Source organism: Equus przewalskii, chromosome 24 (assembly GCF_037783145.1).
Source record: "Equus przewalskii isolate Varuska chromosome 24, EquPr2, whole genome shotgun sequence".
NCBI classification, from domain to species: Eukaryota; Metazoa; Chordata; class Mammalia; order Perissodactyla; family Equidae; genus Equus; species Equus przewalskii.
The window spans coordinates 10,344,838-10,369,174 of NC_091854.1; the positions used below are offsets into that span (position 1 = coordinate 10,344,838).

Here is a 24,337-nt window from a genome sequence, read left to right on the forward strand (position 1 = left end):
ATACATATGAGAAATTTCTAGTTGTGTTTTTGTCACGTTTTTTAACATTACATTGTGGTAAATTGACATACTCCACTTGACCTTAAGCCTGAAAAAAACGTTTTCTATAGTGTTCGATCACAGTTATGGACATACTAAATATCCATTTGTTCAAATTTGTTAATTATCATATTCAATTCTGAACTATCCATGCTGATTTTGTGTGTTTGTTCTATCAATTAGTCACAGAGGTGTGCTAACTCTGTCTTTAAAAATGTGGTCTTACCTATTCTTTTAGTTTTGTCCATTTCTTCTCAACTTACTAGAGGCTATGTTATAAGGTAGATACAGAGATGACAATATTATATCTTTCTGGAAATCGGGAACTTTGATCAATTTACTATATGACTATTAACAGGTTCTTTTGTTCTTGAAGTTTTTTATTTCATATGCCACTACATATATACACACACACTATAATTTCTGTTTCCATATAACACTTGTATAATGTTTTTGTACTTATGCTAAAACTTTGTTTTCTATTTCAGTTTGTTTAGTATTTGTTAGTGTATCGAATCCCCATTCTTTATGTTCAACTTTTCCATAGCCTTATATTTTAGATGTATCTCTTATAAATCACATATGCTTTAACTGACTTTATCCACTGAACATGCATTATTTCTGTTACATTAATTTCATTTACTACAATTACTGATTTATTTGCTTCGTATGTTACATTGTTTTGTGCTTTCCTTGTTTTCTGCCTAGTGTGTGTTACTTTTTCTCTCTTCTGTTTCCTTTCAGATAAACCGAATATATTTATTCCTCCATTTGTCTTCTGTTTGTTTAGAAGTTGTGAACTAAGAGTCCATCATTTCAGTGCTTACTCAGAAATTAAAACATGCATTCCCAACACGTCATGACTTAAAATAATCAATACCTTTATTCCTCTTCCTAGAAAAGAAGGTCTGCAAAGACACATGTATGCCCTCAGGACTTATATGTCATTATAACCAAAATATTCCTCCCTGCCCACATCATGTGGCAGTAATCACACCTCTTCACGATGATCAAAGTCAGTTATCATGATAAACCACTACCATGTTGACGACTTGTGTGCCTGTTGCTCTATTAGCACAAGATGCCCAGAGGGAACACGCAGCAGCTCTAGCCTTACTTTTAGCTAGCATGCCCTCTGATGGAAAAACTCCATCTCTGAGAACAAGGGTCTCTAGAACCACAAGCCTAGATTCTCCAGCTCAGGAAGCACAAATTCCCCCCAAAAAGCTGCTGTGAGTGATACTGCGTGGGACCACTAGTTTTTCTGGCCTTGATCTTCAAACCCGTTTTTTATACCTGTTGAGCACACAGCATCCTATAATGACTGTAGGTTTAAGTTATTTACTGCAACCTGAACAATGATGTGCCATCCTCTCAGAGGGTCATAGTCAAACTGACCCCTCAATTGCATCTTTCAGAGTATTTTCCATATCTCTATTGGGCAAGGAAATTCTAAATTGTGTGATATGTGGTAGAACCAATGGAACTCACGGTCACATGATTTTTAAGCTTACTCTGTATTGTGTAAATGGTCAAACTCACCCCCAAGAACTGAAAAAAGAAGTTCATCTGGGAGGGGTATGTTGATATCGTACTGTGGTCCTGGTAGACAGCACAGACAAGGACCTAACCCAAAAGGCATAGTTTTAAAAGGAGATTTACATGTTTTCCTCCCATTTTGGCTGCACTAGCAAGGAGGACTTTCCCTTGTTTTCTTATCCTCGTTAGGTACTGGGCAAATGCAAAGGGCATAAAATAGACAATAGAAGTTAGGTGAGTATATCGAAGAGTTGGGAGTACTTTGAAAGAGAGAGAGACAAGGTTTGAGTGTAATCAGAGTAGGTCCCGTCAAGTCATGGCTGCAGTTTCCATTTCCCTCACATCCAAGTGAGAACCAAGACCAAAGAGGGTAGCAGTGTAATTGACAGACGTCTAAATCATTTCTCGCGCAGGAATTAGGTGGGCCAGTATTATGTAGTCTAAGATTTGCACTATATTCCTATGATTATAACCTGATTATTGGGCTCCAATATTCTTAAAGGCTAGTGGAGGCGAGTGAGCAGGCACATACTCCTGGTGAAGTATTTGTAGATCCAAGGACCCACCAGCACTGAATGAGAGCTCCGTTACAGTAGATGAACGCACAGACACTTAGATCTGCTGGTTTGTATTAGCTCCTGCTTTCTCCTTCAGTATAGCTCTAACGGACACCTTCTCCACCCCAACAATATTAGAGTCTGTGAACTTTGATGACGTGCACTCTCTGATACTCCAAAAAGGGTAAAAGGAAACGTTAAACCAGGAATAACTTTATCCCCTTTAAAAGTGGAATCTGAAGCGGGTTTAGCTTGAGCACAATCAGTTCAACAGTGAGACCTGACACCCAAGTGACAAATAAAACATTCCCCAACTTAAAGTGGAGCTCCCCTGACAATTGCTAGAAATGTACAAGGAGATATACACATACATATGTCTTCACCACACCAAACCAGATGCAACTGCAATTTCAACTTTCCCTTTAAGCCTCGTGTTCCAGGTTCACTAAGACTGAATGGAGGGTGTCATTTCCCCAGTGATACACCTCCACTCCAGCTTGTGAGCAAGATGACACATTCATTACAGCCAACTCAGCAAGCAAGGTCTATTGCCTTCCATTTTCTGTAGTTCTGAATGCCTGTTCTTTCATCTTGTTTATTTCTATGCCCAGCAACATCCAAAGTACTTTTAGTTTTGCCTTGTTTTTACCATTTTGTCAAAGTGCCTACTCTCTCTGATTCTAGAATTCTCCAAGCCTTTGAATCATATCCCCAGAGGGTCATTATATCTCTGTATCCAGATTTCTCTCAGCTGAAGAATTGCACTCAACAGATTCCTGAACTGATCAAGTGGTTCAAGTTTGAGCTTCTTAAGATGCTGGTCCTTCACAGCTGTGGTCTTTCACTAAACTCTGAGCAGCAGGATGTTAAAATGAGAGTCTTCCTCTCAGAACTTTCACCAGATACAAAGCTGAGTACACAAAGTGACAAATAAGCATAATTTCTAAGACAAGAGGCTAGACCATATTTTCTGGAGCTGAATTAATAGAAAAGGAAAAAGCTTCATTTCAGTTAAATCCAGCCTCATTGACTGCCATCAGTTTAGGAACTCATTTTAATCTTTCTCCCTTTTCCAATATTATACTTTTGTTAATTAGACTCATGGAATCGAAGTTTTAAAAATATTTTTCCTGAAATAATTATAAACCACGGAAGCTGAAAGTTGGACTCCAAGTTCACTTTCCTCCATTGTAAACAATAATATATATCATGTTTTAGAGCAAAACATATCCAAGTGACCTGACATTCTTCACCTCTAGACTCCCATCTTTATATTTCATTGACAAACACAAAAAATTAATGAAAACAAAAGAGAGGAGAGCAAAAGCCAGAGTGAGAACAAGAGGGAGAGAGGGAAAAATTCCTGGATCCAGGAAATCACCTGGATCCAGGTAACTGAGAAAGGACAAACCTTTATTTGGACTTAGGTCTTGTGCCCACCTTTCCCTTGAATCAATCTCTATGGTTCAGGAATTATTTTCCCAGCTTGGGTTCAAGTCTTCAACCTGCCAGATTTAATTTTGCGATTTTACAAAACTTTCTCCCTGATATTTCTGCATGCACTTTTAGAATTATAACATACCTCGCAGCTCTAAATATGGTATCAGGCTCTTTCACAAGATAAGCTTATGGCAATCTAGCTAAGGATTACATTTATCTAGCTGCTCATGCAGCTAGGTGCGGCCATGTGATTAAGTCTGTGTGTGGAATCTGTGCTAAAGCACTCGTCCCCTGTGAGTCTGGGCCATAGAGCTTTGAGACTATACTCCACGTGTCCTTCCTTTCCTTTATTACTATCTGACTCACAGTTGTGCCCACAGTCAAGCTTTTTTTTAACTTGCAGGTAAGTCCAATGCCTTAAAGGATACACAGCATCAGGATGGAAGGAATCTGAATCACTGAATGATGCTGTACAGCACTGCCTCCCCTCAAGCCTAGAGTGGCGGGACTGTAACATGTCTTCCAAGTTGTAGCACACCTCCTAAAAGATCCCTATCTCCAGATCTCTATCTGGGCATCTGCCGTCTCTCCCACTTTATCCTCTCTCCTCTCCTGCCATCAATGGAACTCAAGCACAGCTCTGTGCATGCTTCATCACCTTCAAGACTCTTCCTGTGGGAGAAGTCCAGGACCCAGGTACCAAATTATCTTTCAAACTCATCCTCAATCAACTTGTTATGCTGGCCACGGTGGAACTGGCTGATTCCTAGTAGTTACTGTCTACCATTGAGTATGTACTCATTCTCTTCCTTTCTCTCAAATACATTTCTTCCGGGCGACCTCATTGCCCTCACTCAGCTTGGCAGCCTGGGTTCATGGATTCCAGTCTGGGCACGGATCTACTTCACTCACCAGCCACACCGTCGAGGTGACCCACATGCAAACAAATAGAGATGTTAGCTCAGGGCTGATCTTCCTCAGAAAAATAAAATAAAATAAAATACATTTCTTCCAATGTCCTCTTGCTAAAATATTCGTCATCCCCCAAATTCCAGCAGTGAGGGCACCTCCTCTGTGAGGACATTTAGAAAAACTTCCAAATATAATTAATTGTATTACTAGTTATCACAAGCACTTTACCTACAAATAAGTACTGCATTTGCAACAGTATTTGATAAGCATCACTTCTCTATTTTATATTATTTTCTCCAGGATAATAGATTCACCAAGGGTGAGATCTTAGACTTGTTTCTCTCTAAGTATCCAACAGCAATGATTCCCACATTCAGATTCCACGTACCAGTAAAATGTACCCCCAACTGTGGATGGAAAAACTAGCATTGCCTACTGTTAAACACAATTGAAGACATTTTTGAAACTGATGTTCTCATTTCACAATAATTTCATCCAGAGTACATTTTAATATTTGCTATTGGGAACGATAGGATACAAATTCAACAAAACACAAATTTCTGATGAAAATGTGATTGGTAGATTCACATCACACATCAAAGGAAAAAGGAAGATTAAAAATTTTCAAAATGAAATTTTATTTTCTGATGTTTTATTCTATGTAAGTCTTCTTTTTCATATGTTATCTATTAGAATCTGTTTTTGACAGTACTATAAAAATTGTCTCCAACAGCTGTCTTTTTGTTTTTATCACTTTTCTTACTCATTCTACAGAAATATTTTGACCAAGATGAAACTGACACTCCGTTATGAGTTAATTCATTCAATTGACTCATTTTTCTTCTCTTAGCTTAAGAAAATGGAATGAACTTTTTTAAGTGAGTTAAAATATCCCTGATACATAATTCAAATATATATGACAGAATGCTTGCTCATACTGAAATTCAAATATCATAGAAATATCTTAATAGAAGAAAAAACTGAAGAGAGAAAATGTTGGTAGCATTTGTCCGCTTTTTAAAATTATTGGTTACGTCTTTTGCTCATTCTGAATACTCATTTGAATTTGTATTTTTATATTATTTTATTTCATAAGGACCCTCAAATTATATTCATTATCCCTCACACCAGCACGACCACCAAACCAGGATCCACTCTCGTAGGAGCAAGGAAAAAAACTGGAAGCACATGCAACGAAATAACAGTGAATACATCTGGGCTATAAAATCAGGGATTCTATACACACACACACACACACACACAAGGGTAACTTTATTGCTGATGAAAAAAATCACTGAGGTAAAAACAAAATGTCCTCTAAAAAGGGAAAGAGATATAAAATGAAGCACAAAATTTTTCAAAAGAAAAAAATTAATATCAAACCCCTAACCTCACAACAGTACCCCTGAGAGACAGGGCGCAGAACTCTCTCACACACGTTACTTTGCCCACATTCACTCCCGCTGCCCTGCATTTATTGTGGGGTCAGGAAACCAAAGCCAACTGCGAAGGACGGAGGCGCCCGCGTTTCCAAAGCCAGGCGTGGAGGAAGCGCGAACTTTCCTCCCGCCTCATCAGGTGTCCTGCCTCGGGGGAAAAACAGTGAAAACCCAACGGTTAACTTCGCCCAAAAGTAGATCCTTTCGATTTCGTTCTCCTCGACCCCACCCTATGACTGTTTCGGTGCAACACCCGGCTCGATTTTCAGCTTCTCAAGAGAAGAGTTCGTACCCACAGGAGCCAGACGCAGGAGGAGCGAGCGAGGGCCCCTGAGGACTTCTTCCCGGACTGCAGCACCGCGCCACGTAAGTTCGCTCCTAAACTTGGTCTTCCAGGCACATTTGCGTTAACAGACCAACAACCGCAAATTCCCAAGCGCACACTCCACCCCGGCAAGGGGGAGGCCGCGGTGCCGGATGCTGTGTGGCCTGGGGGGCGCTTTGCCTCAGCTACTCCCTTTGCACCAGAGGAGGCAGCGAGGCGAAGGTCTCCCCTCTAGAATTCACCCAGGCCTGCAGCAAAGAGCCCTGCGTGGGAGAAGGAGGCGTGCACCCTGCCTCATCTGCGGAAAGGGGGCTGAAGTCCTTCCTTGACTGATGGAACAGTCCTACCCCCTCATAAAGGCGCTGGGTGGGGTCGCTTCCTCCACCTCCCTCACCCTTCCTCAGACATTTCCTGACAACTCCCGGCCAGGCATTAGAGAAACCAAAAAAAAGGTGATTAACAGAAAATTTAAATCTTAAATGATTGACTCTTGATTATTTTTGTATTTACAACATTTAATATTCCAAATACAACACTGTATTATATGGAATAATTCCATCTCTCACTAATCAACTATAAATAATAACTGTAAAGTCTAATCATGTTTCTTTATCATGCACCAGTTTTAATGTGTGGTGCATACAAGAACTGCATCAGAATAACTTCTGGTACTTGCTGAAAATACAGGGTTTGAGAAATTTTTAACCATCACTCCAGATGACTCTGGTGAACAGAAACCTTTGCAAACGGTTGATGGTTTTCTGCCATCCAATAGAGCTATTTCATTTACCTGTTTAACTTTGAAGTTAAAACCTTCTTGTTTGGGTTCCTCAGTATACTTTGGTTAACTTCTCCTACCCATAGCTTTTTAAATATTCAATCTAAGAAATAAACTCTACAATTCCTCCTGCTTATGATACGGCATAAAAAGCTTATGTTTTTTCTCCCGCAACTCTGTTCCCAGTCAGCTATAGAAAAAGAAGAGAAATTATACAGCGGAAGTCTGTTAAACAAATTGATGTTATTTTCTGACAAAAAGATCTTAGATAACTTATTATTTCTTGGCAATTTACAGCTCACTGAACATATTGACATATTTTAACATGTTGCCTAACTTGTTTATTGTTCAAAAAGTACATTAATCCTGGAAAAATTTTTTTAATTATTGAGAGCCTGTTACCAGCCTGTACAGTCATGAATCAGGCAGGAATTATTGTCTTACCTATAACACTGATGAGACAATGGAAACTGACAGAGGTAGTTCCTTTTTCAAGATCTCACAGAAAATAAGTAACTTGAACTCTCAGGTTTGGACCCTGGCAGCATGAATCTAGAATGTGTGCTCTGACCTCCCAGGGCAGCTGCAGGTTCCTCCGGCCCGACTCATCCTCCATCAGTGTCTTCCTGCTCAGCTCTGACTGCTGGTCCTCTCCCACCTGCTCATCCTCCTCATCGGATGTGTCCCCCACTTGCTTGCAACCTGGGAGAGAACTGTTACTGTTTCAGTCCAATGCCAATCCTTCACCTTCATTTAGAAACTACCCTCCTTGTCTTCTTAGACACTCAGTTTTTATTTGGATTTACTATGTACCACCAGGATTAAAGAACATTATAAATGTTATGAGATATTTAATCCTGTTAAACACCCTAATGACCAATAGATTGTGAGTTTTAGTGTTGCTATTTTACGGAAGAAGAAACTGAGGCACAGAGAAATTAATGATTTTTCCAGTGGTCACATAACTTGCAAAGTAGGGAAACATGTGACTGTTGCCTAGCGTTGGCTTTGAGAAAATAAAAGGACGAAGCTCTTTGACTGCTGTCCTGCTCTAGATTTCTTGAAACACCCAGCCCTTGTGACAAAAACATTGAAAGTAGAAGCTCACCCAGATGTGGGACTCTGGCCGATCCAGGCAGACCCTACAACACCCTGGCTACTGTTTCTCTTCCCTGGCAGCCTATAAACAAGAAATATCCTTTCATTCCAGGTAAATAAATTAATTCCCGCCCCCATAACTCTGTCTCGGTTCTGTAAGGATTGTCCCGTTGTGCTTTGACACAGCTACATCCCTTATCTCTTCTTCTCTCTCTCTCAGTCACTCCTCCCCGCCGCCTGCTCCTGCGCCCACCATTCACTAAACCGGTCCTCAGCAAGGTCACTGATCACTTTCTTCTTCTCTTTCTAGGAGATGCCTTCCCCGACTAGCCTCTATACAAATTCATCCCCCAAGGCTCCCTATCCCTATTCCCTGCTTATTTTCTTCTGAGGGTTTACCATCATCTAAGATACATACATGTATTTTGCTACTTTGCTTTCTTTATTATCTGTCTCCTCCCACCAGGATGGAGCTCCAGGAGGCGGGAATTTGTATCCATCTTGTTCACTGCTTGATACTGAGCACCTCTGTGGGGAATCATAACAAAATGGAGTAACACATGTCCAGCTTCTAAAATGGAGCTGCGAGGCCATTAAGGAAGTGAGGCTTATGCAAGTACACCAGGAGTCTGCCCAGATGGAGTGTCAGTTTTTGAACTGTGCCTCACTGTTGTTTCCTTGAACTTCCATTTAAAAAAAAAAAAAAAACGCTTACTCTCAGAGATAAGAACTTTTTGCCTTAGAGATGGCCTTACACAACCAATCAAGGTAGCCAGGGAATAACTGTTGTCACCAGCACCAATCACACGTCTTGCAGAACAACCTGTGTGATTTATCTCTTTCTGTCTTTATAAACCCTTGCCTTCTTTTGCTTCTCCAGGGCGCATTTTGGGTTTCTGCCTAAATCTTTGTATCCCGAATTGCAAATCTAATTGCCCAACTCAATGTCTATCGCTTAAATTACAATGATTTTTCCTCAGTGACACCTGGAACAGAGCCCAGCACTTGGCTGGTATTCAATAAATGTTTGTGCAATTAATGAAATAGCAAATCCTTCTGGAACTCCTGAGATCTTCTCTGCACACTCATCTCCTTCATGTCCCATTCTGCCTCTACTTACCCCCACAATGTTACTGCTCTCAAGGCTCCATCATCAGTGCTTTGTTTTTCTCATTCTGTCTTTTCATGCATCACATGTAGGCAAGGTTGTTTTAGGATTCATTTAAAAACCAATAAGATAATGTACACTAAGTATCTGTACCAGGCCTTGACAGACTAGGCTAAACACTTTTATTTTAGACACATGCAGAATGTAGAAAATTAACATATAAGTTCCCCACGCAGAAAGCTGATGAGCATGTGACTTGTGTGATCGTTAGAGATGACCTTGAGATCTTGCATTCTACTGAGTTGTTCCTCTGGGTTACAGCTTACCATGGCATCTGTATGCACCATGACGGCCCCCATTTGTCTTGTGGAAAACCAGAAAAATCTCCTGACGGTAAATCCAGAAGCACTGAAAATTCTTGGCAACATATCTCAGCCTGTGGTGGTGGTGGCCATTGCAGGGCCCTATCGGACAGGAAAATCCTACCTAATGAACCGCCTGGCAGGACAGAGCCGTGGTGAGTGTTGTCCTCGGGAAGGGGTGACGTGCTTGGGAGCAGTGATAACATGAGCTGATCACACCTCCTTTAGAGTCATCTTAAGGAAGAGCCTGACCCCTCCCACTGAGGAAAACTTCTAATTCTCCCCACCAAATTTATAACTTCAACCCCATCTGTCTGCAAAGTCTCACTCTTTAGTCCAGTAATAAAAAGTTCCCCAACCCTACCAAAAGATCCACCCCACTGGTATTGATCCCATCCACTCTCATCTGCTCAGGAGTTCAGCTCCAGCAATTATTCCCCTCCTTTCTCCTACATCACTTTTGCCCTAAACTACAGGGTCATTTCAAGTAGCACACAAATTGCTCAGTATGGCCCATTTTTAAAAAGGGATGGAAGGAAGAACAGACACAAGAACCCTGTATGGCCCCTATCTCAACGGGGCTACCATCCATTTTTTTGCTTCAATTCACAGCAAAACTTTGATAAATTATGCCCCCTTCACTTTCTCTATTTAGTCTTTTCTAATTTGTGACCTCTGATACATACAGAGAAATGCATAAAACATACATGTACAATAAAGTTAATAAATATAAAGTGATCATCTGTGTAATCACTGTGCAGAGCAAGAAATAAAACATCATCAACACCAAGAAACCCAACTCACACCCTCTCACCCTCACTAGAGCTCACCAATGTTTCGATTTTCATGGTGCATACTTTCACTCTTCCTTTGTAAAGGGCTTTACAACCTGTGTTTGCATTTCTAAAGAATAGATTAAACTTTATGTAAAGGGAATGACAGTCTGTGGACTCTTTGGGATCTTGCTTCTTTTGTTCAACAAGATTTTATGAGAATCATCTGGTTTATGATATGCCTGTGTAGTTCATTTAACTATATTATAGTGTGCTATTGTCAGAGGACACCACAATCTAATTATCCATTTGTTTTGATGAGTTGGTATTTCTAGTTTTTATCCTTTATGAATGAGGCTGTCATGGATACTCTTGTGTTTATATTCTGCACATGTACGCAAACTTCCCTTGTGTGATGTAGCCAGAAGTGGAAATGCTCCGTCACAGATTATGCACATCTTCAGCCTTTCTAGATAATATCAAACAGCTTTTCAAACTCTTTGTGCAATTTATATGCTTATTAGCAGTAATTGAGAATTCTGCACTCCTCAAAAAGCTTTGGTAAAAGTCTTTTTAACTTTTTCTGATCTGGTGACTGTATAGTTGCGTGTTATTTGGCTCATTCCAAATAGCTGGAGCACTTTTTCCCATGTTTATTTGCTATTTGCATTTCCTTTCTCATGACCTCTTGTTTGGTTTTGTTTTTGGTTTGGTTTTGGTTTGGTTTCTTTACCAGGTTGCCTTTCTTGGTTCTTATCGATTTTGAGGACAATCTGCCTAGGTCCTGTTAAGCCTTTCTGTCAATGAAGACCACACACCATTTATTCTCTAATGTTTTCCTCTGTGGCTCAGAGGCTCAGCACCATTAAGGGTTGACCTCAGTCCACTGAACTCTAAGGATCCCAGGAATATCTCATTGTCTCTGTCTCTTTCTTTCGATCTGTTTCCCCTCCTCCGTTCCTTCCTTTCTCTCTCTCTCCTTTTGCTTCCCAATCTCCCGTTGGCTCCTAACAAAACATTTTCCCTTTGTCTTTCTCTTAGAGGAATTCTTGATCAACAGTGAGGGGAGGACACATTTCCTTGCCTGACCTAAATTAATTAACAGAACTTTTTATCTAAGGATTAAAGATTTGGGAACACTAAGACAGAGACATCAGTCAAGGAGTTTCAAAAATATCTTTTTTTATTCTACTGAAGATAACATCAGGTTAAATGAGGTGATTTCCCAATGCTGAGAAAGTTCCTAACCTCAAAATGTTTTAAAACACCTGAATTGTGACTTTACCACCCCACTCGTATCACAAGAAGAACAGAAAAAAGAGACTTGCACCTCGACAAGGTCCACGAGCAGGGCCAGGTCATTACTCTCTCCCGGGGATGACTTGCTTTGCATGTTTTTTGCCTCTCGTGACTGAGAGTGATGACAGCCAATTACACTTTGTCTTTTCTCCTGGAGGGACTGGGAGTTCAGATTACTTTGTATTAATCAGCAAGCACTCAAACACCATTACAATAGAGAAGAGTACAGACCATCTCAGGCTTTATACCCTCTCTGTGGAGAACTCACAGGGTGTGGGAATTGAATGGCCTCAATCATGATAAACCCTGCTCCCCTTGGTAATTCATCAGCTACATTTCTGTTCTCAGTTGAAAGAAGCATTGACAAATGGCACAAGGTCATAATCTTGGACTGATGGACAAGGTATGTCACCCACAGGTTCCTGGGCATATACCTAACATCCTCTCCCTTGGGAAAGAGGAGCAGGCAAGACTCACAGGTCTTCTCTGCTCTCCCTTCTGTTATATCCCCCTTCTGAGGAAACGAACAAAGAACTTATCTTTTGCTTGAAGAGGAGAAAACAATAGAGGAAAATACAGGGATGAAGGGAAGGAAAAAATCCAACAAAAGGTGATATATGAGGCCAGCTCCTGACAGGACACAGATGAGCCACTCAAGGGGTAATTGAGGAGTTTTAATGGTGGACTATTTACAAGGGCATAAGCAGAGGAAAGGGAACCTGAGGAATGAGGAAGCACCAGGTGGCTGTTATAAATCCTGCAGCCTGAAGAGGCAGTCAGTTAGTGGACACCAGAGTTGGTGCCTCCCACTGTTTGAACTCCATCAGTTACTGGAGGACAAGGGAGCTCTTCACTGTCAGATAAAAATACAAAGGTTAACAGAGTTTACATTAATTCTGTAATATGACATAGTTTGAGCTGTTGATGGTATGAGGTAAATAAGGGACACGAAGCGTTTCTTGAGAAAGTTCTTACTGTGCATAAAGGTTGGGTCAGCTGTCCTTCCTGAAATGGAAGCCACACTCCTTCCAGACAGGCACTCACATTCCACAAGTTGAATCAATGCAACCCATGAGTAGCCTGAACTGTCTGCTATGACTGGATGTTGCTTTCTCCTCTTCTCTTGCAGGTTTCCCTCTGGGCTCTACAGTGAGGTCTGAAACCAAGGGTATCTGGATGTGGTGTATACCCCACCCTTCCAAGCCGAAACACACCCTGGTCCTACTAGACACTGAGGGCCTGGGCGATGTGGAAAAGGTAAGGCAGAGAGTCTTCTTTGCTCTTGATACTCCACTTACATTTTAATTTGCCACCTCAGTTCAACTTTTATGACACATGCCTACAAACTGCAAATCCATTTCTGAATAATGAGGCTAAATTCTGCTCCTTGAATTTACTTCCTTGGTAAGTTCAATACTTTGGTTATTAGTGATACATATTCTCATTTTTAACACTGGGGTGAAAGATATTAGTTAACAAATAATTCTTGGGCGGCTGAATTCCAGGGCTTTGTGTTAAGTCCTACAGATAGCACAGTGAATGAGGTAAAGACTCAGAGCCTAGTTGGGAAAATAAGAAATATGCACTGTTATCAGTACAGGGAACAGTGGATACAAAAAGTGAAAATCTAACCCAGTCTTTGAGGTTAGGGGAAAATCCTGGAGGATGCAATAACACATGCAGTCAATGATCTCTACAAGTTAAGATGTCTGAGGCTGATGGACTTGAAAGTAGAAACCATAAAAATAGAGTTTCAGGGAAACCATCTAATTACATAATCTCCAGGAAAACTTCAGCTATACCAAAAACATTCATTAAGGTTTTACTTCAACTCCCTGAGCTTCAAAGGTGAATTCTTTACTGACTTCTAGCAAAACTTGAGCTACACCCACCAAAAGCATTGTAAATGGTGTAAGTTTAGGTATTTTGTCTTCATAGTGTTAGTTGCAGTCAATCTTGTCTCCTTATTTCTACTAGTCGGAGTCTAAATTGAAAGTAGTGGTGGTGGATATTTGACTTCCATTAGTGCCAAAAAGAGTTGGGGCATGAATTCACAAATTCTGAATTTAAAAATTCAGGTTAAAGTACTCAATGATAACCTCAATGTAAACCCAAGATGGTCTGCTGCTGCCTAATAGATTGCAGTTTGCATAAACCTTCTTCTTTTTATCTAATTGCATTTGTCAAAGAACCAAAACACATCAAGTTGTAAACTGATAGCAGAGGAAATACTTGCTGCCCTTAGAACTTGTAGTGTATCTAGGTCATATCTAATTCTATTACCAAGGCACTCGTGAGTTGCCCTGACTCTCGTCTTCTGCCTCTTCTCCTACTCCAAAACACATAACCACTACCCTAGTCAGATAAAATCACCGTACAATACCTTTATATGACTACGCTGTCTGACAATTCTGATTGGCTTCTGTTGTCCTTCCACTTCCATGGTCCCCTTATCTCCAGAATTCCATATTCTCTCAATTCTTAAAAGCCTATCTATTTTGGGCCTAATGCCATCGTATTGCTGTCAAACAGAATCACTTCTTGCCCTTAATTCACAGAGTACTTTTTCTGGTTTATTGTCATTCTCCCTTTGTCTTTTACATTATAATACTTGGTTCCATTCCTGTCAAAGTTTATCATCTTGGAGGCATTTACATGTTGCCGACTGCATCTGCCCCTCCAGAAGTCATGTCTCGAGGGTGGGGACCAACGTATGCAACTTTATATCCACCAAACGCAGGTCTGGCATTTTGTAGATGCACCATGACGAGTTAAATGAATAGTGTTTATGTCCCTAATGTAGCCCATGATGGAGAAAAATTTGCAAAGGAATCATTGCACACTTATCATTGTACAACACCATATTCTAGACACTATATTAAACATTTGGCATACATTTACAGTACTGTTCACTTCTCTTAGTAGCTAAAGAAACTAAGGCCCTGAGAGAGGTCAATGTCAATACCAAAAATGAGGTTAGAATTTAGCAGTGGCTTCGAAATTTATGCTATTTGTCCTACTGTTCAGTTATAGTACAGCTGGCATAGTGAAGGACCAACTGAAAGAGTGAATGAAGAGTAGACTCCTAATTCCCTTGCTGTAATGTACTTTCTAGGGTGACTCTAAAAATGACTTGTGGATCTTCACACTGGCCATACTTCTGAGCAGTGTATTTGTCTACAACAGCATGGGCACCATCAACCGCCAGGCCCTCGAGCAGCTGCAGTATCCTTCCAGGAACCAAACCACCATGTCGTGTTGAATTTATGAGAATGACAACTGAGACAGTTTCTTCTTTCCTGTGACTCAGTTCTCATGGTGGAGGAGAAGGGGACACAGGGCAAAGGGGAATGTTTATAAAGCTTGTCTCTGGGTGAGATCTGGAAACTGTGGTGTACAGCACTTCGCATTCCTTAGCTAAGATCCCAGCTATGTGACTGAACTAACAAAGCTAATCAGGACGAGATCCTCTCCCAGCTTTGGTGAAGTGGATGACTCAGCTGAGTTTGTGAGTTTCTTTCCAGACTTTGTTTGGACTGTACGGGATTTCACATTGGAGCTGCAGTTAGATGGACGCCCCATCACTTCTGATCAGTACCTGGAGAATGCCTTGAAGTTGATTCCAGGTATCAGCACATAGCTTGAGCGGTAGAAGTTTCAGTAGGGGATGGGATCAACTTACCCCTGTCATTCAGCACTTGATGTCAATCTTCATTTGGGATTGGACTGAGGCCCGTGCTAAGAGTGATTGACAGGAGGGTATGGTTTCAGTCATCATTATTACTTGAAAGTCTCCCAAAAATTGAGTTAAGATCATGGAGAAAATTTAGGATACAATACTGAACGAAATGACTTTAGAAAAATGGATACCATAAAAAAACGGCTCACATACTCGCATTATTTATTAAGTCTAAGTGCTCCTCCTCTTCTCCTGTTTCAAGAAAACTAGCATCAAACTGGCGATTGGTAGGCACTGAATCACAGAGAATCAAATGAACTAATGTTTGAAATATACTTCACACGCTATATTTTACTAGCCTATATAATTATACCCTTCATACACAGGATATTTACATACCAAATAGTTCAGATAAAAAGCAGTGACATGTCCTTCCAGTAAGATTGTCAAAGCATTCATGCGTTCTTTCTCACGACATCACCCTCATCATTCTACAGCCTTACGCAGTATGTCGTCACATCATATAATAAATTCATTACAAGGATTACATTTAGTGGAGAGGATAATGAGTGGTGAGCTAGGAGCAACATCCATTTTTGTTTATTTACTCACTGCTTCATTTTTTCAACAAATATTTGTTGAACAGCAGATATGTGCCCAGAATCACTCTATATGATGTTGTGAAGTCTAATATAATATATTGGACTCTCTGATATGGAGAACTGGTGAGGTCTCCAAGTTATATTTAGGTGAACCTTACTATTTAGTCATGTCTGCTAAAGGAATCACGAACGTGTTTATAGTGTGTGTATTTTTTTAATCTGATTTTATAAAGCTTTTCTTTCCTTCCTGAGTATCATTTGTCTCCCATAAGATTTTCCCCAGCAATATCATAAATACCCTTATTTCTACCATTACTTTACTTTAGAGGCCACATTTTATTTCTGAGATGAGGACCATAATATCAAAAAAGTATTTCTGACAATTTGTTGGATTAATCTACTATTCAACAAACATCTAATATGTAGTTGATCCACTGCACACCAAGTAAGGGCAAAGGAAAACAGTCATAAGTTTCCTCACGTGGCATGGATCCCTCCCCTTGCCCCCAGAAGTACTTCCTTCACTCTTGACCTTGTACAATAAAAGGATTTTCCATGCCTGGAGTAGATGAGCATAAGGTTGACTTGCATGATTAAAAAAAGGAGATTTACAGGCACAGCAGTTCCAGTGATGCAAAGATCACTGTAAACGAAAGGCCCCAGTCTCCTTGCCTGAAGGCTGTCCCTTCAATGACCTTTTTCCACTTCTGCAGGTGAGGATCCCCGAATCCAAAATTCCAACATGCCTAGAGAGTGTATCAGGAAGTTCTTTCCAGAACGAAAGTGCTTTGTCTTTGACCGGCCTATAAATGACAAAAAATTATTGCAACATATTGAGGAAGCATCCGAAGACCAACTAGAATTGGATTTCCGGGAGCAATCCAAAAATTTCTGTTCATACATCTTTGCCAAGGCAAAAACCAAGACCCTAAGAGAGGGAATCACTGTCACCGGGAATCGTGAGTCCCTTTTGTTACAGGTGCCTCTCTGGGGTTTACTGTGTGATGAAGCTGTGATTGCTCTCTGGGTGTGTCAGTAATTTTGTTTCCTTCTGTATGTATTGTGGAAAAGCAGACGTTCACACCATATGTAGAAATGCATGTTTCTTCGTTTGTCTCCCTGTATGGAGGTTTATTGAGATCCAATATATCCCATGAAATGAATGCACTAATGTTACAAGCACAAGCTGCTGTTAAGGATAGAAATCTGCATGGTGATTAGAAGTAATTAGATGGGATAAGTGTTTCTCAATGAGAAAATACAAAATATTTTGTGCATTTACACCAGTTAGAAAATTAATACTAGGGCATGAATCCCAGCAAGCTCATTCAGAGTTTGAGAAACAAATTTAAGTTTAATCTTATGTACAGGGCTGGCTTCATGGTCCTCTGACCTTGACAGTCACACAGTGCCTGGTACTGAGAGGGGCCCACGCTTGGTTTAATGTTTATGTCACTGTCTTGAATCTTTGGTGAATTTTTTATGGGCCCCCACATTTTCATTGGAAATATTGCCCACAAATTATGTAATTTACTTCCTTGTATAATAAGATCTTTTTAATTTTATTATAATGGAAAAATGTTCTAAGAAACCTTTGACCATGTTAGTTGAGATCATTAACTAAATATTGTGTTGTGACAAATTTGAGAACCATAAAAGATAGAGTAAATAGGATATACAGTGATTTTATTACAAGGAAGTGGATTGATAACAGAGGAAGCAGGAAGAAATCAGGACGAGGACAAGGATGAAGATGAGGAGGAGGAGAAGACAGAGTAGAAAAGAAAGTTCACATTCAAAAAAAATTTTGTTGTTTTAAGAATGCTGATCTCTAAGTCTTGTAACACAATGGTGAGAACTTTCCCTCTATTCCCTAATATCACGTGTGATTCAGGACTAGAGAATCTGGTGGTGACCTACGTGGATACCATCAACAGTGGAGGTGTTCCTTGTTTGGAAAATTCAGTGACAACTCTGGCTGAGCGTGAGAACGCAGCAGCCGTGCAGAAGGCAGCTGACCACTACAGGGAGCAGATGGCCCAGCGAGTGAGCTTCCCCACAGACACACTCCAGGAGCTGCTGCATGTGCATGAGGCCTGTGAGAGGGAAGCCATTGCAATCTTCATGGAGCACTCCTTCAAGGATGACAAGTGGGAGTTCCAGGCCAAGCTCCTGGTAACATGCCTTAGTCTATATCCTTCCTGTTTCCTGTCATTCTAGAATGATCCCAGACTCCCCCTTTTTGACTCTATGGCTTATATGCTCACCAAAAAAGGAGCTTCAATTCTTGTGAGTGACAAGGCTCTACAGGCTACAGTCCATCCTTTTCTAAAGATTGGCTTCTTACTTTCTAAGATGGCAAAACACAGCACCATGTGATTTTTGTTTGTTGGTTAGTTCCATCCAGTCTATTCCAACTCTTAGCGATCCTGTGCACAGCAGAGCTGAACACTGCTCGGTCTTCTTGTGCCATCTTCTCATCTCCCAGCACAGTTATCAGGCAATGCTCCACTGCTATTCCTAGGGTTTTCATGGCCAATTTTCTTTGTTTTGAAAGTGAGTGGCCAGGTGCTTCTTCCTAGTCTGTCTTAGTGCAAGCAGCTTAAAACAACACACACGTTAGAACACAGTTCTTCAGGTCAGATCCCAGCACAACGTATATGGGTGCTCTGCTCAGTGTACCACAAGCTGAAAACAAGGTTCATATGGGCTTATATTATCATATGGAGACTCTGGGGAACTTGTACTACATCTTCAAGCCAGCAATGCTGTATTGTATCCTTCTCTTGTTTCTAATCTCTCTGACTACCTTTGTTACCGAATCTGAAGTGAGTTTGCTCACCTGTTGTGCAGCAAGCTAATCTCTGAAACTGGGTGTGGTGGAAGAAAGTAGGAATTTTATTTTTGCACAGCGCTGAGCAAGGAGAGAGGGCAGCTAACGTTGAAATCCCAAACTCCCCGAAAAGCTAAAAGGAAGGATTTTTATTTGGGGTTTTAGGTAGGGGAGGGGGAGCATATGGCCTTGCTGGTCGGAGCTTTGCCACCAGCCTGTCTTTGGCCTTGAGACACTTGCAGAGAGGAGGCAGCCCGTGACCTTGCTGGTCAGTAGCTTTCCCACCAGCCCGTGTCTCTTTGCAGGAGGAGATAGTCCAGGTGCTTGTCCTTGACGGTGTCTGTCTCCATGGAAGATAGTGGATTCTGGAGTCAGGAAGCCGGGAGTAGCAGGGAATGAGTGTTTTGGTTTTAACTCCATATATGCTGGGTTTAACGTGGGGAAACTTATATCAGGGTCAATATCACCTTCTCTGCCACCAGTTGGAGAAAATTGCTTTTAAAGGGCTCACAAGATTAGGTAATGTTTACCTGGGTAATCTCCATTTCTTAAAGTCAACCTGTGCCCTATAACATAATCTAATCACAAGATTAATATTCCTCATATTCACAAACCCAGGGACTATGCAGAGTGTGGACACCAGGGCAGAGAATTCTTTGAGGACATCACAATTCTGCTTAGTGTAGGCACTTTCGCCAAAAGTTAGTCTTTGAGTCCGTCTTTGCCCATCCCGCAAGTTTCGAAAATCCCTCAGTTCATATAGAAGAGAGCCAACTGGATTGTAATTTACAAGTGCAGCAGAAAAAATTCTGGTTTTGTATTTTGGCACACTCAAATACTCATTGAAACAATTCATGAAGGATTTAAAACTCTGTTCAGAGACCACTTAACTCATCACAGGGCAGGTGATTCGCTTTGTTGTTAGTGCTGTCCACTGGATTCCAACTCCTAGCAACCCTGTGTACAGCAGAGCAGAAGTCTGCCCACTTTTTGGTGCCGTCCTCTCACGTCCTCCACTGCTATTCGTAGGGCTGTCATGGCCCATTTCTTTGAAAGTGTTGGCTAAGTGCTTCTTTCTAGTCTGTCTAATCTGGAAGCTCCACTGAATCCTGTCCACCATGGCTGACTCTGCTCTATTTGAAATACTGGAGGAATGACTTTCAGCATCACCGCAACATACAGCCACCACAGTATTATAACCCACAAATGCATGGTGTGTTTTCCTGACTGGGAAGTGAAGCTAGGCCACAGCAGTGAGAACACTGAATCTTAACCCCAGAAAACCCAGGGCTGGGTTGGTGATTTGTATTTATACATTTTTATCCATAGCAACCCAAGTTTGCAGAGCCAAGTCAACTTCTACTCATCTTGAACTTTGCATTGCTTATTGTCCATAGAGGGATCCCTGTTAATCCAACTACTGTTAAAGGAACCATACTATGTTTCATATTGAAAGATGTTAGAGAGTAGTTCTTGAAAGTTCTGATCAAAAGAAAAAATTTTCTAACTATGTAAGGTGATGGATGTTAATTACACTTATTGTGGTGACCTTTTGCATTGTATACAAATATCAAATCATTACATTATACACCTGAAACTAATATAAAGTTATAAGTCAATTATACCTCAATTAAAACAATGAAAAGGAACCATGAATATCATGTCTACAAACCCCAACATTTCACAGACATTGAGCCTGAGCCCAAGGGAATTAAGCGACTTTCCACAGGTCACACAGAGAATGGATCTGAACTGAGAATAAAACAAGTCTCCTGACTCCTGGTCTGTTACTGCAGGTCCCAGGCCTCCCTGACGCTGTCAGACTAATTTTACCAAAAGGATCACAGTTGGACCTTCCCTTCTAACAGCTTCTTTCTATTGGATTTCTCCACATTTCCCTGGCAGGGCATCATAGAGAAAAATAAGGAGGATTTCTTACTGCAGAATGAAGAGGCATCTGTCAAATATTGCCAGGATGAGCTTCAGCGGCTTTCAGAGCCCCTGATGGAAAGTATTTCAGGAGGAACTTTCTCTGTACCTGGAGGACACAAGCTCTACTTAGAAGCTTTGAACAAGGTCAAACAGGACTATGAGCTGGTGCCCAGGAAAGGAGTTAAGGTGAGAAATAAGGGAGGAGGGGAGAACAGCAGAGTGGAGTCAGAAGTTCTTTGGTGGCTGTTTTGAAAACCTCAGACCACAGCACCATTTGTGGAGAGAAAGCAGAGCATGGTGATATCTCTACATTTTTAGCTTTTTTATCCACAATTAGTTAGATACTCTTAAATAAAGCAGAAATACTTCTTCCCAAATATAAGATTTATTATCAGGAATCTAGAAGAGAACATTCTTTTCGTTTAGCCAACAATGTAATTGTTTTTGTACAAAATACAAGGGATACATAATTAAAGAAACAGTGTTGTTCTCAAGAAGCGTATGATCGTACCTGAGAAGGAGATATAAATAGTCAATTGGATATGGTGGGATGATGGTTGTCATACAGGTATACACGGACAGTGATGCTGATGCTGGTGATGGTGATGGCAAGGTTGGTGATGGTAATAGTGATGTGTGACGTATATTGAACACACTTCCTAAATTAACTGTATTCTTAGCTGCTGTGTTTAGGTTATCAACATAATCCTCAGAATAATATGAATTAGGTGCTACTGTCATCGCCATTATAACTGAGAAATGTGATGTACTGAGAAGTTAATAAGTTGCCTACAAACACACAGCGAGTGGTAGAGCTGGTGGGCAGCTCTGTGTACTTGGCAGCCATTCAAAACTCAGAAGGAAGTTTAGGAAAGCTCCCTTGAAGAGGAGGTAGGAGTTACAAGTAGAATTATTAATAAATGATATTCTAGTACAGAAAGGAAGACAAGCATCCAGTCAGAAGAAAAGAATGTCCTGATACTGCAAACAATACAGGATATGTGTTTGTAGAACTGCACATAAGTGTGGTTGTCTATAATCCGTGGTGCGGGGTAAGTGGCCTCATTAGGACAGGAAGCTGGAGAGCTGGGAAAGGCTGCTATAGAGGGTTCTCATAACTTACTAGAAATCTTGGACTTAGTTTAGGCCACTGATGGAAAGAAGCCACTGTGGGATCCTAAGAAAGATGCAGAATTCATAGGGTCTGATTTGGGGTTTCATTGAACAATAATTTCCCCAGCAAGACGCTAGATCTTTGTTACCTGATGAGTCTTTCCTCCTTGTTTTGTCCTCAGGCAAACGAGGTCCTCCAGATCTTCCTGCGGTCACAGGCAGCAGTAGAGGCATCCATCCTTCAGGCCGACAAAACCCTCACCGATGGGGAGAAGGCCTTAGCAGGTACCGGAGAGGGCATGGCTCACAGCGGGGTGGGTAGGTTCCTGCTGTGCCCTCTGACAGGTGTGGGAGCAAACCCTTCCTGAAACAAGGAGCTTCCTCTCCTCTGGAATGCACAGTCTGCTATATCTGAAAATAACCGGGGGTGTTTGGGCTGCTCATCCAGCCAATCAGTGCCTTTCCATCACATTCTGAAATTTGCTTTTCCTGGTGTGGCTCGTGGGAGAATTCAGAGATTGCTCCCTGCCATTTAAAAGTCGTTCTAGTCTCTGAGCTCAAAAGGGTACAGCTCGGCATAACTGTTATTTGCTTCCCTCTGTAAAACTGTTGTGCAACAGCTGAGCGTGCCAGGAATCAGGCAGCTGAGAAGGAAAAGGAGCTGCTAAGACAGAAACAGAAGGAACAGCAGGAAATAATTCAGGCTCTAGAGAGAAGCTTCCAGGAAAACATGGCCCAACTGAAAAAGAAGTCGGAGAGGGAAAGAGAAATCCTTCTGAGAGAGCAGGAAATTATGCTGGAGCACAAGCTGAAGGTAAGTCTGGATGGGCCGTGGGCAGTGCCTGATGGACAAACCCTAGTACTCAGGAAGGGAAGAACAAAAGTTTTAACCAAATCCTGATACTGGAGGGAAATCCAAAAGGCATATGAATCACTGAAACATCAATAAACCTAGATCATGCTAAAGCCCTAAATCTATAAGACCCCAACACCTTCTCTAGCGTTAAGAGTTTGGAGGGTACAAATAACATGCCACAGGCTCCTTGACTGCTGTTTGTGGTGATATAGGGTCTCATTGTGCCCCTAGGTGAATAGGACCTTAGTCCTATAGTCCTTAGCACACTAGGTACCATCATCAAAGAGACCTGAATTAGATCCATCTGGGCTTGAGAGTGTCAGATTGAGCCTGATATGAAATATGGGATGCTGAATGTTCCAAGACTTGCTGCAGTTGCTTCCAGATCTGCCTGATTCATTCTAGACGCCTAGTGTAAAATGCATTCTTTGTCCCAACCTGGAGTTTGATAGCCAGTGCTCTATAGAGTCAGCAGTTTTCATTATTTGTTACATGCATTCCTACTTCAGTGGAACTAGAAATAAGTAGGCTTAAATCCACATTCCCTCCCAAAGTGCATTCTTAGAACTGGAACGCATTACTGGGTAGTTGTCAGGCCTGACGTACTGCCAAATCCTCCCCATCCCAGTGAGATCGTGCTGAGGGATCATAGGAAGGTGTAAACCATGGAGACTCCCACTATTTAGGTCCAATCATTTGGAAATATTGGACAGACTCATCAAAGAGCATCGAAGGCAGTAAAGAAATAGACACGTGCTTAGCCGGGGCAGTTGTTAAAAATAAAGTGCTGATAAATGGGGATTTCCAAAAGTACACTCTCTTCTTTTCACAGATCCAAGAAGAATTACTTACTGAAGGATTTAAAAAGAAATCTGAGAAGATGAATGAAGAGATAAATAAACTAAAAAAAGAGACTGAAAGATCTAAAAACATTGACCTTTCAAATATCCTTGATGTGGCTACCATGGGGCTTATAATGGCACTACCCCCACCCACGCGGCTAATTGCTTCTGGGATGAAATGTCTCAGTATGCTTATCAAAAGTGTGAAGAAATCCTAGGTATATTATAAAAGGCTTCTTATGTTTTAATAGCATAATGATGTGGCCCATTTTTGAAATATATGTGTCACGGTAGTTTCATCCAAGAAAATTTTTAAAATAAAAACTGACAACCAAAGAATATCAAGGTCTGATATCCAAAAAAACAATTTTGATTGAACTGATTAATTTAGAGAAATGAAAAAGTTAGAAGATAATGATATATCCATAGAAAAGTTTTAAGCAAAACAAAAAGACAAATGGTAAGATGAATAAAACATTTGCAATGTCTATTACTGTCACGGAGATCATTTCCTTAAGCTATAATGAGCCCTTATTAATCAGCGAAGGAAGATCAAATACCACATTTTTTGAATGAGCAAAAATATCATAAGAGAATAAAAATATTTAACTTTACTGATTATAAAAGATATGCAAAGTAAAACTAGGAGGTACCTGTGTCACCTGTTAAGTGGGCCAGAAAGGACAGTTGTGATAGGACACCAGATTGGCAACAGTTTCAGGAAACTGGCAATCTCTCATATTTGCTAGTGAGAGTGCAAGTTGGTGCAAATATACATCAAAAGTTTAAACGCAAAAATGGTTGAGCCAGT

The 24,337-nt window shown here is 40.9% G+C and overlaps 1 protein-coding gene across 2 annotated transcripts; it reads left to right on the top strand.

The window, feature by feature from the left end:
- Nucleotides 1–5,974: 5,974 nt before the first annotated feature.
- On the top strand, nucleotides 5,975–24,014 carry LOC103557141 (guanylate-binding protein 7-like). 2 transcript variants are annotated; one of them, XM_070592742.1, is made up of 11 exons: nucleotides 6,020–6,292; nucleotides 9,557–9,752; nucleotides 12,799–12,926; nucleotides 14,785–14,894; nucleotides 15,099–15,295; nucleotides 16,664–16,909; nucleotides 17,845–18,125; nucleotides 20,689–20,901; nucleotides 22,011–22,113; nucleotides 22,449–22,642; nucleotides 23,517–24,014. In XM_070592742.1, exons 2-11 carry the CDS (start codon nucleotides 9,563–9,565, stop codon nucleotides 23,742–23,744), a joined length of 1,890 nt encoding a protein of 629 aa, XP_070448843.1. In that variant the 5' UTR covers nucleotides 6,020–6,292; nucleotides 9,557–9,562; the 3' UTR covers nucleotides 23,745–24,014. The 2 variants fall into 2 exon arrangements, with proteins under 2 accessions (XP_070448844.1, XP_070448843.1); XM_070592743.1 differs by lacking the exon at nucleotides 17,845–18,125 and having other exon boundaries at nucleotides 5,975–6,292; nucleotides 16,664–16,929.
- The last annotated feature ends 323 nt before the right edge of the window (nucleotides 24,015–24,337 follow it).